Genomic DNA, 13,533 nt, shown 5'->3' with positions numbered 1-13,533 from the left:
TCAACTTTGAATCTGCAAAAAATGTGGCATCCCTGTTCAAATGGTTCAACGAATCCAATGGATCGTCATCAGAAAAGCTGATAAAATCCTCCAATATCGGTTCCTTAAATCGAACATTCTTGGTGTCTTTGTCACCCATTGTCAGACAGCACGAGCATTTTAAGATGCTACGCGAATCCGTATATTAATCTCGTGTGTCGCCTGTTTCCTTCTTACTCCAACTACATAATATATACACAAACACACACACATTCACATGTATATGTATATACACATAGAGATATGTCCAAGTTCTTTTCACTTTATGTCAATTTTTAAAAGAGATATCTCGCTTAGTTGGTCAAGCGTTACAATTGGACCAAAATAAGTTAAATAAGTGTCCTTTTTTTACATATAATTCCGGATGTTTTTCATCTTAAAAGACTTGATCGTATCAGATGAAAGTAAGAACATCTTAGGGATCTAAATATATCTCCCGTCACGCTCTACTGGACCTAAAAGTCGACATATTTCGCGGTGTCATGAATATATAATTAACAAAACGGCAGTGACAATTAAAGTTTAGTTATTCATGCAACTGCATTAGTTGCAGACTAAAAGTAGGTCAAGGTTTAATGTTAGTGAATGACGTATTCATTTGCGAAACTTATGCATAAGGTAAATGTCAGCTTGTTGTGGCTCTGGTGTTTTGAAAATCTACAAACAAAACACCGTGATAAGTATGAAAGTAACTGGATTCGAGAAGTTTCGCGGCGTCTGCATTTTTGCGTCTCCATACCTGATGACTATTCCACGGCGATTCAATTTTGCGACTAAATGTAGGTTTCGACCAATGAAAAACATGTATAATGACAACGAAATAAAAAAAATAGCCTTTAAGACTTATGTTAGGTTCTAATGTACCTTTGCTGCATGCATTTCCACGGCGAATAATTTTGTCGATTTCACGTCGTCCGCAAAAAAAACGCTCGAAAAGGAATTGGATTTGACAACACATATAAATAAAAAACAAATAATGCTGATACATGAAACAAAACCAGTGTTGAAAATTTAGGTTTCGAAGTCAATTAAAGAAAACATTGACCTAACATAACTACCAGTTATCGCTATCATCGACAAAATCCGCAGACATTCAGATTCGAGAAATTACGATTTAAAAGGAAACAATAGTGAATAAAGAGTGTCGCCATTATAGTCGACTTTTAGAGTAGTGTGTTATTTTACAGCATTTATGGTCTTATTTAACAGTGAACGTCACATTTACCCATTTATTTACCTCGGTGTTAATGTCACTTTTTGATGAATGTTGTAACGAATTCTCATGAAAGTTTAAAAACCTTTTTGCCTATACTCCTATAGTAATATTTTTCTTTTGTAGAATTTTGGGTCTCATGTGTACCAGAGAACGTCGTATTTACCCATCTCTTTATCTAAGCATCTATGTCACTATGAACAAAGCTGTAACAAATGTTTACGAAAGTTTGAATTTTTTCCGAACCCCTATAAATAAATCTAATGACAATAAAAATGTACTATCCAGTTTATGATTCATGATTTTTTTAAATCAATACACATTATCAATATATCTATGGCAGCGTCCTGATGAAGCATTGTAGAGAAGGTCAAAATTGATTTGAAAACTAAAGAAAAATTATTTGATATGTAGTACACCCAATTGGACACTATACAGCTTTTTAACGTGGCAGACAATCATTTATTTAACTTATTAGAAATGGGGTTTTCATTTGTCAAATAAAGCGTTTCTAAATAAAAAAGAGATAAAAAAAATTTTTTATTCATTAATCAAAGTGTTTCTAAGCTAAACAAGATATAGGCTTTTCATTTATTAAATAAATTGTGTTTAAATAAATGTCTATATTATGTCTAAACTACTAGCACGAAGCTGGTTTATAAAAGAAACAAATTCATAAATACAACCTTATTTAAGATTCATTTTTGTTTTGGTTGCGTGAATTTTACAAAACATAAAATGTCATACTGTCAAAGGAAACGCAAATGGAATATAAATATATACTCAATAGAGAAAACTGATATAAACAAAAATAGTCAGGTTTTTTGATCAGGCAGTGGGGGCAAAAGGCCATGGTTGAACGCCCTAACCGCAGGGCTATTCCAACACCAAGATGACATCGATGTTAAAAGGGAAAGCGATACACATAGAGAATAAACCACAGTAGTAAAAACTTACATTTTTGCACTGGGGGTTGCACAAGTGAATAATGAGTTGCATATTTAAATGCAATATGCACAGTCAGCAGACAGTAAAATGACATTTATATGTGCAATGATGCATGAGCATTATGATTTAGCATATAATTATTTTGACTGTTACATGTAGGTCACTTCTTTGCGTATCTTAACATATTTGTTTTAAAAAATATTTTTCAACGAAGAATTGTTTTTTCCCATAATATGAAATTGTATCAATTTTATCTATCTTAAACATCATGTCACAACTTTGCGCATCTTTACCAATTTCTTTTAAAAACTATTTTTCAACAAAGAATACTTTTTTACCCAAAATATCAAATTTTATACGACCTCTAAAGATTTAAAGGGACAATTAACTCAGGCTAATTCTTTTACATAACCAATAAGCAAACTATGGCATAAATGTATTGTTCTACATTTCTTATGAAACATATAACATAAAATATTGACAAATTCCACGTCAAAGTTGAGTATTTTAATTGATACCGTTGTAATTACAAATCGTTGATCACTACGATTATGCAGGTACAATATGTACGCTGTACTCATGTACCCGAGCCAAAGTTAAACAGATGAACTACATAACCACTGAGGAGGTGATAAAATGATTTTGAGGCAAGATAACTCACCTACTACTGTCAGAGCGATTTGAGCAGTTCTAGACAAAAGTTGCATTACTCTACGAGCAAGGGCCAGGGTTCGGCATACAAGATGTTAGATCACAATGTGTAATGGCGGACAGCGATCGAGTTTGAACATTTCACACGCATTTCTTCCACCGTGGGCTTTTCTGGCATATCACAGTAAAAACCGACTGATCTAATTTCCATTAAAACTTGGGTTTTAATTATTTTACAATATTTCACAATATAGCGGCATTTAAATGTTTTAACAATATATGTACAAATTTTAATGTTCTCTTGAGACTGAATTGTCCCTTTTAATATTCTTTATCCGCATGTAAATACACATCAAATTTTGATAATCATTTTAATAACTGGCCTAAGTTGTTTTATTATGCTCCATACCTACTTATAGCTTTTAAAACAACATCTGAAAAATAAATGCATAATCGTGAGGCGGTGGCCGAGAAATTAAAACGTCCCAACAAATTAGTATTACTATAAGCAGACAGTATTACCAAAAGTCGTCCATCTATGCGTCCCGAGCTCGAAACCTGTGTTAGACATAAGTCCTCAGTACGGTCGGTGATTTCATAATGGGTTCTCGAGACTCAAGCAGCCAATAGGCGTTAAACCAAAAATACTCAACCTTTTATAATGTAATTAAATACAAGTACAATTAAATTTGTGATCACAATATAGCGGCTTTTACATTCTATCAATTTAAAAAGTATCAGTGGAAAGCCATGATAATTCCTGCGCTACTGTGGTAAAGAGGGAGAATTAAATCATGTCGACTATAGTCGAAAATGGTACAAAAAGATTTTTTTTAAATCATTATGATTAATTATTATTTCAAAATTTCTTTTCCTAAAGTAAGTTGAGAGAAAAGGTATAGAAATAGCTCATAGGTGTCAAGAGTAAACATCATCTTCCCGTAAACCAAATTATGTTATTTTTTCACGACGATAAATTTATGCGATCTAAATTTTTACGATTCTATTTTACATGTTTTAAACCAATTCGGGGTAATTTATTTTTGCGAAAAACTAATCACACGCGAAAAAAAAATTCAAGTCTGTACCTACTAAACATTATAATTCATTTGAAATGAATTCACAATCATAACTTTTATTCTTTTGTATGCTTCGGTTTTCGTATATAAAATAAAAGAAATTAAAAATTAATACAAACGTTTCAAGGCTCACTGGCATCTTTTCAAGAAACTTCTACCGCCATATTAGGAAAGATAGTCATCCATGAGATTGCAAAAGATCCGTCAAGAGACACTTTTAACATTCCAAGACAATGAAGTAGTTAGCATATGTCAGTAATGTACGTTTACCGAGAAGCTTAAGTCTACATGCAGTTGTATTACTTTTTGACATTTTACGAGTATGGAATTTTATCGATGGACAATAAACATGCCAGGTAAATTATCAATAGCAGACTGTTTATGCGAACGCTTAACGCATTATTTGAAACTATTATCTCTATAGTCAAGAAACAGTCGTCAAAACATCAATAGGTTTAATTGATCATGCAATCAACGAGTATTGAATATTGATACATTTGTCTCCTTATTTTAAAACTGACAAGACTACCTTTCTTCATAACGTATCCAAAAGCTGACAGGACGGTACAAAGTTTTTGAATGTCCTCGTAAACATACTCGCTACATGCCATAAAACAGGGGACATTTATTTATGACATCAGGGTTAAGACACAGGTTTAAACAATACACTGGTGAACATGTTCATCAACTAGTTTCTGATCTGTATGGCCTCGAATATAAACTTCAAAACGTGGCATATCATATATCAACCAAAAGACATGGCTTTGGCTCTCAACTCCAACATAAAACTTAACATGAATATCAACTCCAAAATATGACTTTGAATATCAACTCCAAAATATGACTTTGAATATCAACTCCAAACTATGACTTTGATTATCAACTCCGAAACACAACCTTGAATATCAACTCTAAAACATGACTATAAATGTCAACTCAGAAACATAACCTTGAACATTAACTCCAACACATCACTTGAAAAGTCAACTCCTAAATATAACCTTGAATATCAAGTCAAAAACATGGTTTTGGCTTTAAACTCTGATATATAATACATTTACTTGCAACTCCAAAATGCAGCCTTAAATACCCTGTATCAACTCCAAATCTAAATTCAACTCCAAAATATAGCACGCAATCCTAATGAACTCTTCAGATCATGTAGTTGTAATGCATCAAACCTCTATTGTTATAATATGTACATCACTGTTATTAATATTATCCGTTGAACATCACCAAATGATCAGCAAATGTGAAATAGCAATACACATAATTGCCTCTACTATTAGTGATAAACAATATTGTTAATGAAAATGAAATACATAAATAAACACACTTGTTATGAATTTGAATTATTGGTCTCTATGTATTTTGTTTAAATGTTCTTTTCATACCTAGTTATTTCAATTTTTCCAGTCAAATTTTAAAATATTTCATTAAATTATATCTTCTCTCCTAAATACTTTAGTATATTGAATTACATTTTGCTCTAATTTAACTTTTTATATATATATTTTTGTTTGTTTGTGCAAAATGAACAAACCGTACTGCACGGACAGACGTTTGTCTTGATATGGCATTTATAAACTTTGAATCTCCCTCGGGCAAAGAGGATTTCCCTTTAGCGTTATTCAGTTACCATCTTATATGGGGGGATCCCTTTTAATGCTAAAGGGATTCCCCTTGCAGAGAGAGATACAAAATCAGTACAGGAGCGGAGTAGAAAGCAAATAGGTTTGGGCTTTCAGAGTTAGATCCCTGATGGCTACCCGACACTATTGTGATATTCGTCAAAAAATATATTGTTTGAAATATTGTAATGCTATCCATTGTACATGTATAAATATCTGATTAGTTGAATCAAAAGTAGCTTTTAGCTGTGAAATATGTTTCAGTAACACCCGTACATAGTATATCAACAACAGTTAAATTAAATGATAGTATACACTATTTGTATTTCAATCATAGAATTTACTTTCATTGTTTTATATAATAATCTAAAGGATGAATGTGAGCACAAATTTATGCACTGCAGAAAAGAAAAATATCTCATTTTTATAAAAACGAAACGTTAAGTTAACTTAATGAATATCTGTCGTAAAAACCACAATTCAGTGGCGCTTGAAAATGCTAACCCTGTGGTTGACGACAATATACCATGTGACGCCTGGTTACCGTAATTCAACCAAGCCCATATATTTTGTTTATATTGTCATCTCATCTCATAGGGGAACTATCGAAAAGTCAAAAAGTGGGTCGGACTAAATAAATACCAAGGAAAATAGCAACCCATTCCTCACATGTTTGTACATCTATCGACTAGAATTTGTTATCATATCGAAAGAATGGGCTTTTGGAGAATACCATCTTCGTAAGATGGTGATATAATTATAATTCTGTTGTTTTTCATACGATGCATGTATTCCATATAGGATAAATATATTATGTTATTGTTACGCTTTTCGCTTATATGTCCTCGCGTTCTTACATCAGCTGCTTTAAAATTTGTCAGACTGCTCACTCATTCTGTATATGTGAATTGTGAGTATTCAAATAAATTCTTATATTTGAATTGACTTAAGCATTTGGTAATATATATTATCTTTCTTTCAAAACTTCACATTTTCAATCAGAAGCAATTTGTCCTTTATGGGCCGATAAACTAAACTTGTGAGCAAATTACAATCATCATTGCATACAAGATGGAATTACATATCAATCAATACATTCATGAGCTTACAGAGTGTATATTTATATTATTAGGCACGATGGATTGTCGCATCTAAAACGGATTTTTTTGACAATTGCCTGTCTTTTGTTATTTTGTTGTGAGCTTTCATACCAGCGTCTCTACAAGTAATTGTTTCATTCTTTTGAACTTTTTACCCCTATTTCATTCAATGGCATAATTTCTTCATGTTTCGGACAACAGATTGACAAGCGTTCATCAAAATGGTTTTACTCAGCATTTATTCGAAGCGGTAAATAGCTGTAATATGTTTCAATTTCAAAACCGGAAGTTTGACTTACTGTAGCCATTCCTCTTCTCCATCACTTCCTGTCTCCTCGACAAAGTCTAGATCGATGCCGTCACAAACTGTTTCGTACACCATCTTTAATGCGATTCCCTGTGAATAAAGAAACAATTAGTTTACAATACAAATTAAAAGAGCACATGCTATTGATGGGTCATCGTCTGTCTATCTAATCGTCCAGGTGCAGCACGTGACTTTGCATTTTGCATTGTGTTTGCTTCGACATTGAATAGGTACACTCGTGTTGACGATTGGTCAATTGTAATTGGATCATTCAATTTTCAGTGTAGCGCATGTTTTAATGGCTTATAAATGCAATGTATAATATAATAAACGTGAAAAACATCATTTGTCACGTTGTTTTTCATTGGTGGTCATGATTTTAGACAAAACATATCTAAATATAATTGAAATGTCACGTCTGCGTAGTGTAGATTTAAAGACTTAAAATGTACAGTCACTCTGATTTTTTTGTTATATTTCCATATCATTGAACACAAAATTATCAACTTATCGTTAAAGAATGAAATGAAAAAAACCCTTTGAAGAGGTTCATGTCAAACGAGAAATTAAATCTAAAGTGTTTAAAGAAAATTTCGTTGTATGACTTATGCAAAAAAAAATATATATATAACGGCATTTAATATTCACCAAGAAATAACTGCAAGATTAAAACATTAATGATACATAATGTGAGGCTATCAATTATAATAATATAAAATTGAATCTTGTAAGCGTACTTACTTATATAGGTGCGATCTAATCTTAGCCCATAAAACAATCTTGAATACGGTCAGGCAATAATAGATAAACGTTACCATCAAAATAGCGTTATATATAGTTTTGTTTGTTTGTGTGTTTGTTTGGTTTGTTTTTTTCACCTAGACTTAATAAAAATGAAATTTTTTGAGACTCGCTTCATAAAACATCAAATGAAAGACCACATGAAGACCTCATTTAATATCCTATATATAACGTTACACATATATGTAACCTCACTATAAGTATTTATAGCAGTGCTGTATAAGATATCTTATTGATTCATTTAAGATGCGAGGATCAACGCGACGTCAATTTTATCCATAGACATAAATAGATATTTCATACAGTTATAGTGTCAATAAAAAGATTTGATTATGGTACAAAAGTACACTTACAATAACGTAGGACACTATTCCTTTGAGTATGGTGAACAATTTATTACTCCAACCTTAGTATAACCTAAATATACCTCCACATTAAAGCCGAGTTACAATTAATACTCAGTCATCAATTGACGTCTATGTATTTTATAACGTCATCTGAATAAATTAGGTACCACTGATATTAATTGTACATCTAATTAATGCATTGAATATCATGTGACATTGCTTAATGGCCTAAACGACACGTTAGTCTTTGGCGTATTTCTTTAACACGAATATCATTCTCTATTTTAATGTTTATACAACTGTTTCGTACACTTAAGACGCGATTACACTTGTTAGTGAAGCAGAAGTGAATATTATTTTCTGTTTTTTTAGTATGGTATTTGAAAACGGAATGGTAGTAAATATCAAAATATACCATCTTTACGATGCTTCAAGGCAACATACATGTATCGCCTGACCGACTTCTTGAAGTTGTTATACATTTACCAACATGTATCCTGCATGGACGACGGAAACGGGGCAATTACAATGTCACTCCACAAAGCCTATTTGATCTTTGATTTGTGTGTCTCTGGTAACATGCTTCAAAGTGATAACTCTTTTAAAAGGACAAGAGTTCCACATAATGCAGTCTCCAAAACCACGCACACATTTCACAAACGCAACACACCGAATAAACTTCAGGACGTCCTAAAATGATCCTGGCTGTTAATAGGTCGTTAATATAATCTTCCAACTAACATACAACTATCTTATTTACTATATGTCAGGTAATTATATTTGTGGGTTATTATTTTTTCGTTTCTTGTTGGATATTTTAAAAAAAGAAACTGGCAACAAATGACTATTATGCAGATCTGTTACGGGCTAAACTTGTTATTTTAAAGAGTTATGCTTACTGAAATGGTGGTTCGCTAATTACGCGAAAATTCCGTCTGCGGGTGTTATTTGATAAATATTATCGCGTTAAGAAGAACATCGCGAAATGGTAACACAGTCATCTAAATTGCAAAATTAAACACCGAATATACTATATAGACGATTATTGCGATTTTTGCGATTTTACGGGTTATTGGAACAGCAAAAATGTGAGATCCGCGAAATCCTGAGAAATTATTCAGGTGTATAAATGTAGATGTATATCCTTAAAAAACTGATCGCGAACATTTTGACCCGCGATAATAACAGATTTATGGGTATCTACGTTTGCATTATCTGTGTATCATCTAAAAGTGCGACAAGTTATTATAACGGGAGTATTCTATTTCGAGTATTGTTGATGCCATGATCGTAAGTGTTGTAACGTCGCTCGAGGCGACCATCTACTACGACATAAATGGCAGGTTTGGGACACTGAGTGACATTGAGTCATTCAAACGCTTTGTAACGGCCACAGATCATTAGCGTTAGGAAGCGTATTTGAGATGTTGATTGTTGTTAAAATGACAAAGAATTACATATTTGTACATCAACAACCGTTCGCCCGAGGCGGGAAAGACCTTGCTCTTTCCAACCAAAACAAGTGTCTGTGCCTCTTAGTACAAAAGTGGTGGTGGGTAACATACTATCAAGCATGTGGTTATATGTATCATGTGATGAATAAGCGAAATATTTTGTCAGGCACATTTTTGTAACATCCAGCACATTTTAAACTACACACATTTAAAATCTTAAATCTAAATCTAATACTCCTACTGTATTTGACTAAGTACAAACGTAGTGCTAATTATCATACTAATAAGCATGATGTTATATGCTATATGTGATAAATAGGCTATATTTTTGTCAAGTAACTTCGAGCACATTTTAAACTACACACATGTAGTATCTTAAATATAAAATTAATACAACTACTGCTGAATCAAACAAAACATGCACTGTATATATGTTTGTTAACATTGTCCGATTGTCTATTGCATATTTCATAATTTTCTTTTTCATGTAAACGGGTTTGGGTTTGATTAGGTTAACGTCCTATAAACAGCCAGGGTCATGTAAGGACGTGCCAGGTTTGTTGTTGCAAGAAAGCTGGAGAACCCGGAGACAAACCACCGTCCAACAATCAGTACCTGGGAACTGTTCATGTAAACACAAGGTTTTATTTGAATAATAATGTTATAATAATGATATTGTTGCAAATATTCATACAGCTAAATGGAACAAATATTCAGATTGATGTGATATGTAATATTAAAACAATATGATACATCTGTCACAACATAAATTTTGTAACAATAAACATATGTTAATAACATTTTAAAATTATGAAATAGTGTCAAAATATGACAAACAATTTACTGGTTCGTTTGCGATACAAGGAGTGTAGAGTAAAACAAAACACCACAAAATGAAGTGCACGTGGCAGTTAATTGATGTTTGTATTCCACAGTTTGGATATTTATGCATAATTAGGACTGTTCTGATCTTAGGAACGTGACATGCAGTGATATACTTTATGTTGGCAAAAATCTTTATAACATAAACAACAAATACATGTACAATTTCGTCTATAACAGGATTTATATAAGTAATGGTTTGTGAAGCGAACATCAGGTCAAGCTTTCATTATTCTATCAACATAATTTAACATCTATAATTATCTTACCTGTATTCTCTTTTCATGAACCAGAATGAACGTCCATGTGCGATTCGTTGACCTCTGATGACAACAACGGGTCTGTTGTGGTGCAGTTTACACACGTGTTCATCAATCTTATGGCAGATATCTGTGAAAATGACGTAAAACTCCTTAAAGGAATATGCAAATTCTATCCAGTAGTCTAGATAGGTGATGAATTCAGTTGCGTTTGTGGTGTTTAATGATGTCTACACATTTCCGGTGGTTCTTGCTGTCTGATGCGACACTGAATGACACAGTCACTTGTCTTATCGTATGTCATACATCACTGAACACGAGGAAATAACCAAAACATCAAAGCATTACCTAAACGATGTATTTGATGTAATGTGTAGTACAGTGAAGAGACGGAAATGGGTCTTAAGATGTGACAACACCACAATTCAACCATCAAAACAATGTTGTTATTTTTTCTGTTTGAAGACAATAGTGCCTTTATTTTTGTGACGAAAATATTTTCTTCACTTTTGTTCCATATTGAATGAGTTAAACGAATACCTAAGTATTTTACCTTTAGGCTGCATATGATGAATAATTGATTCGATTAACATAGATACGGAATAGATATATCTAAATCAACTTGTTCAGAGTTTGAATGAGGAGTGGTATTAATTAAAGATAAGTAAAAAAAAAGTTATTACAAGAAATATTCAGTTCCGTATGGAAAATTAAAATGGAGTTTTAACCCTTTCACTGCCGAATTTTTGAATTTGCCAGAAATGACGTAATAATTGATGACGCCAAAAATTGATGACGCGACATAAATAGGCTCGTCGAGAGTGATCACGTCAAAGATATTGACGCGCGATTTGCCGATGGAAGTGACGTCGAACGTGTTTAATTTATGGGTTTTCACCGAATTTTTCGGATCCAAAAGAAAAATAGATATTTGCAAACACTAATTAATAATCGTAAACTTATTTTATTCCATAACATTAAGCGGTCAGATATATGCAAATTCCAATACATTTATGAAATAAAATAAGTACTGATCCAATTCCTTGCACATCTATATTGATCATATACACGCACATGGACCTGTACAACCACATAATCATCGTTGAATGTCTCACTCTGTTAGGCACTTAGATAGTGTCGATGCATACTGGGCAATATACCGTGCCAAAAGTATTCGGCCACGTCATTTTTATATATTTCATCATTTTCATGCATGGGACAAATTTTAATCAATTTTCATGGGTTCATTTCCCATTTTCGAGCGACAGTAGCAAAATTACAGACAGATTGCTTATAGTTATAATTAGAATAATTTTCGATTGGTATTTTCAGGACATACCTGTATAAATGTTTTAATTTGTTTTAATCTATGGGTTAAATGCACGCTGATCCAAACCCGATTGATTGTCATCTCATCCTCGATACTACGGGGGCTCCGATCCATGCCCGAGCCATGTAACGGTACAATGTGGTTGGCTGTACGTGTGGCTTTGATGTTGGGCGTCGATCTCTCTGTAGTCTTCAAATGAAATGTTTGCACGCCTGTGATTGGTTCAGCTCTTTTCCGCTGAGCTGCCCCCAATTTTACTATGAAATAGTCCAGGGGTGTAGAGATCGTAAGTGATCGGAATCCCTGGAGTATCGAGGATGGTGTCATCTTAGTGACGCACTTTGTATATTAGTTATGAAGGATGATCTTGAATGGAAAATTATCACTCCTCTTTCCAACGGTAGTACCATTTTGACACTTATTGTATGTTTATTGTGTTCATGTTGTTGTTATTTGTTTAGCTATCGAATTACATGTGTAATAGTAAAAGTGTTTAAAAAAGTTGAATTTAATTGAATTGTAATAATACCCACTCGAAAAATTATTATTTAGCCGCTAAAACCACGGACCTGGAACGATTTTTTTAACAGTATACATATATATATTATAGTACCTAAAATCGTGCCAGGTCCCTGTGTCTAAAACTTGGTGTGGTGGATGTTTTTGTCTCGGGGAGTTTTTCTCCCTTCTCGTGTACAGATAGAATATGAACTTCACTGTTTTTTGTTTTAATCTAGAACCCTAATACCTCTAGAAATGGTCTATGGACACTCGGGTGGGTCCAAGTTGATATAAACTTTAACTTATTCTCGGACCCCTGTGCTCCCGGCCTCAGACCAAACACGTGTTTAACTTGTCTTGGACATCGGTTTCTCGGTAATATTCAGCAGTTTGATAAATCAACAAGAGGTCCCACTAAAACATGCTGGATCAAGGTCTGTCTATATTATTAATGTACATTAAGTACGCGCTGATCATAATTCAGTAAATATATTCAGTGATCTTGTTTTCTCTTTGTGCCCACTAAGGTTGGAACATTAAGCCGATTTATATTTTAATTTTGGATAAAATATGCTTGAAAAAGTCGGAACGATACATCTCCTAATATTAGCACGACGGTCGTGTAGACTTTAACTGTCAATATAGACAATGCACATCTACATGTACGCACATTCGCACGTGAAGTTGTCAATTCAGTTTAACTGCGATTAAAAACAATAATCTAGAACTGAATGATAATAAGGTCACGCTTAAGCAAAGTACCACCCTCGTAAGGATATTGATAATACAGTCAAACCTGCGTATATGACTACCGGTGTATAACGATTAACGACCACCTGTCTATAACTTTCGATTTGCAAATAGACAGTTGCAATAAGTATACATTGTATATATGTGGCTAACGACGGATGCTTTTGGAACGGCGGTCACTAGTTTTTGCGCTGTTTTTAACGGATGTATTTTACTTTAGATATAGGTAGTGGAAATATT

At 33.2% G+C, this 13,533-nt stretch overlaps 1 protein-coding gene across 5 annotated transcripts in view; it reads right to left on the bottom strand.

The window, feature by feature from the left end:
- Positions 1 to 13,533, bottom strand: part of LOC138309392 (potassium channel subfamily T member 2-like) — a 61,355-nt gene that overhangs the window by 32,824 nt on the left and 14,998 nt on the right. For 2 of the 5 annotated variants that reach the window (XM_069250582.1, XM_069250584.1), the window contains exons 2-3: positions 10,722 to 10,842; positions 6,961 to 7,058 (exon numbers count right to left, since the gene is read on the bottom strand). In XM_069250582.1, coding sequence (XP_069106683.1) covers positions 6,961 to 7,043 — 83 coding nt within the window. In that variant the 5' untranslated portion in view covers positions 7,044 to 7,058; positions 10,722 to 10,842. Of the gene's footprint in view, positions 1 to 34; positions 259 to 6,960; positions 7,230 to 10,721; positions 10,843 to 13,533 lie in introns of those variants that run through there. The other 3 variants (XM_069250583.1, XM_069250580.1, XM_069250581.1) reach the window with 3 other exon arrangements.

This window comes from Argopecten irradians, chromosome 15, assembly GCF_041381155.1.
Source record: "Argopecten irradians isolate NY chromosome 15, Ai_NY, whole genome shotgun sequence".
Taxonomy (NCBI): domain Eukaryota; kingdom Metazoa; phylum Mollusca; class Bivalvia; order Pectinida; family Pectinidae; genus Argopecten; species Argopecten irradians.
The sequence above is the reverse complement of the archived record's forward strand: the minus strand, read 5'-3'. Positions and strand labels throughout refer to the sequence as shown.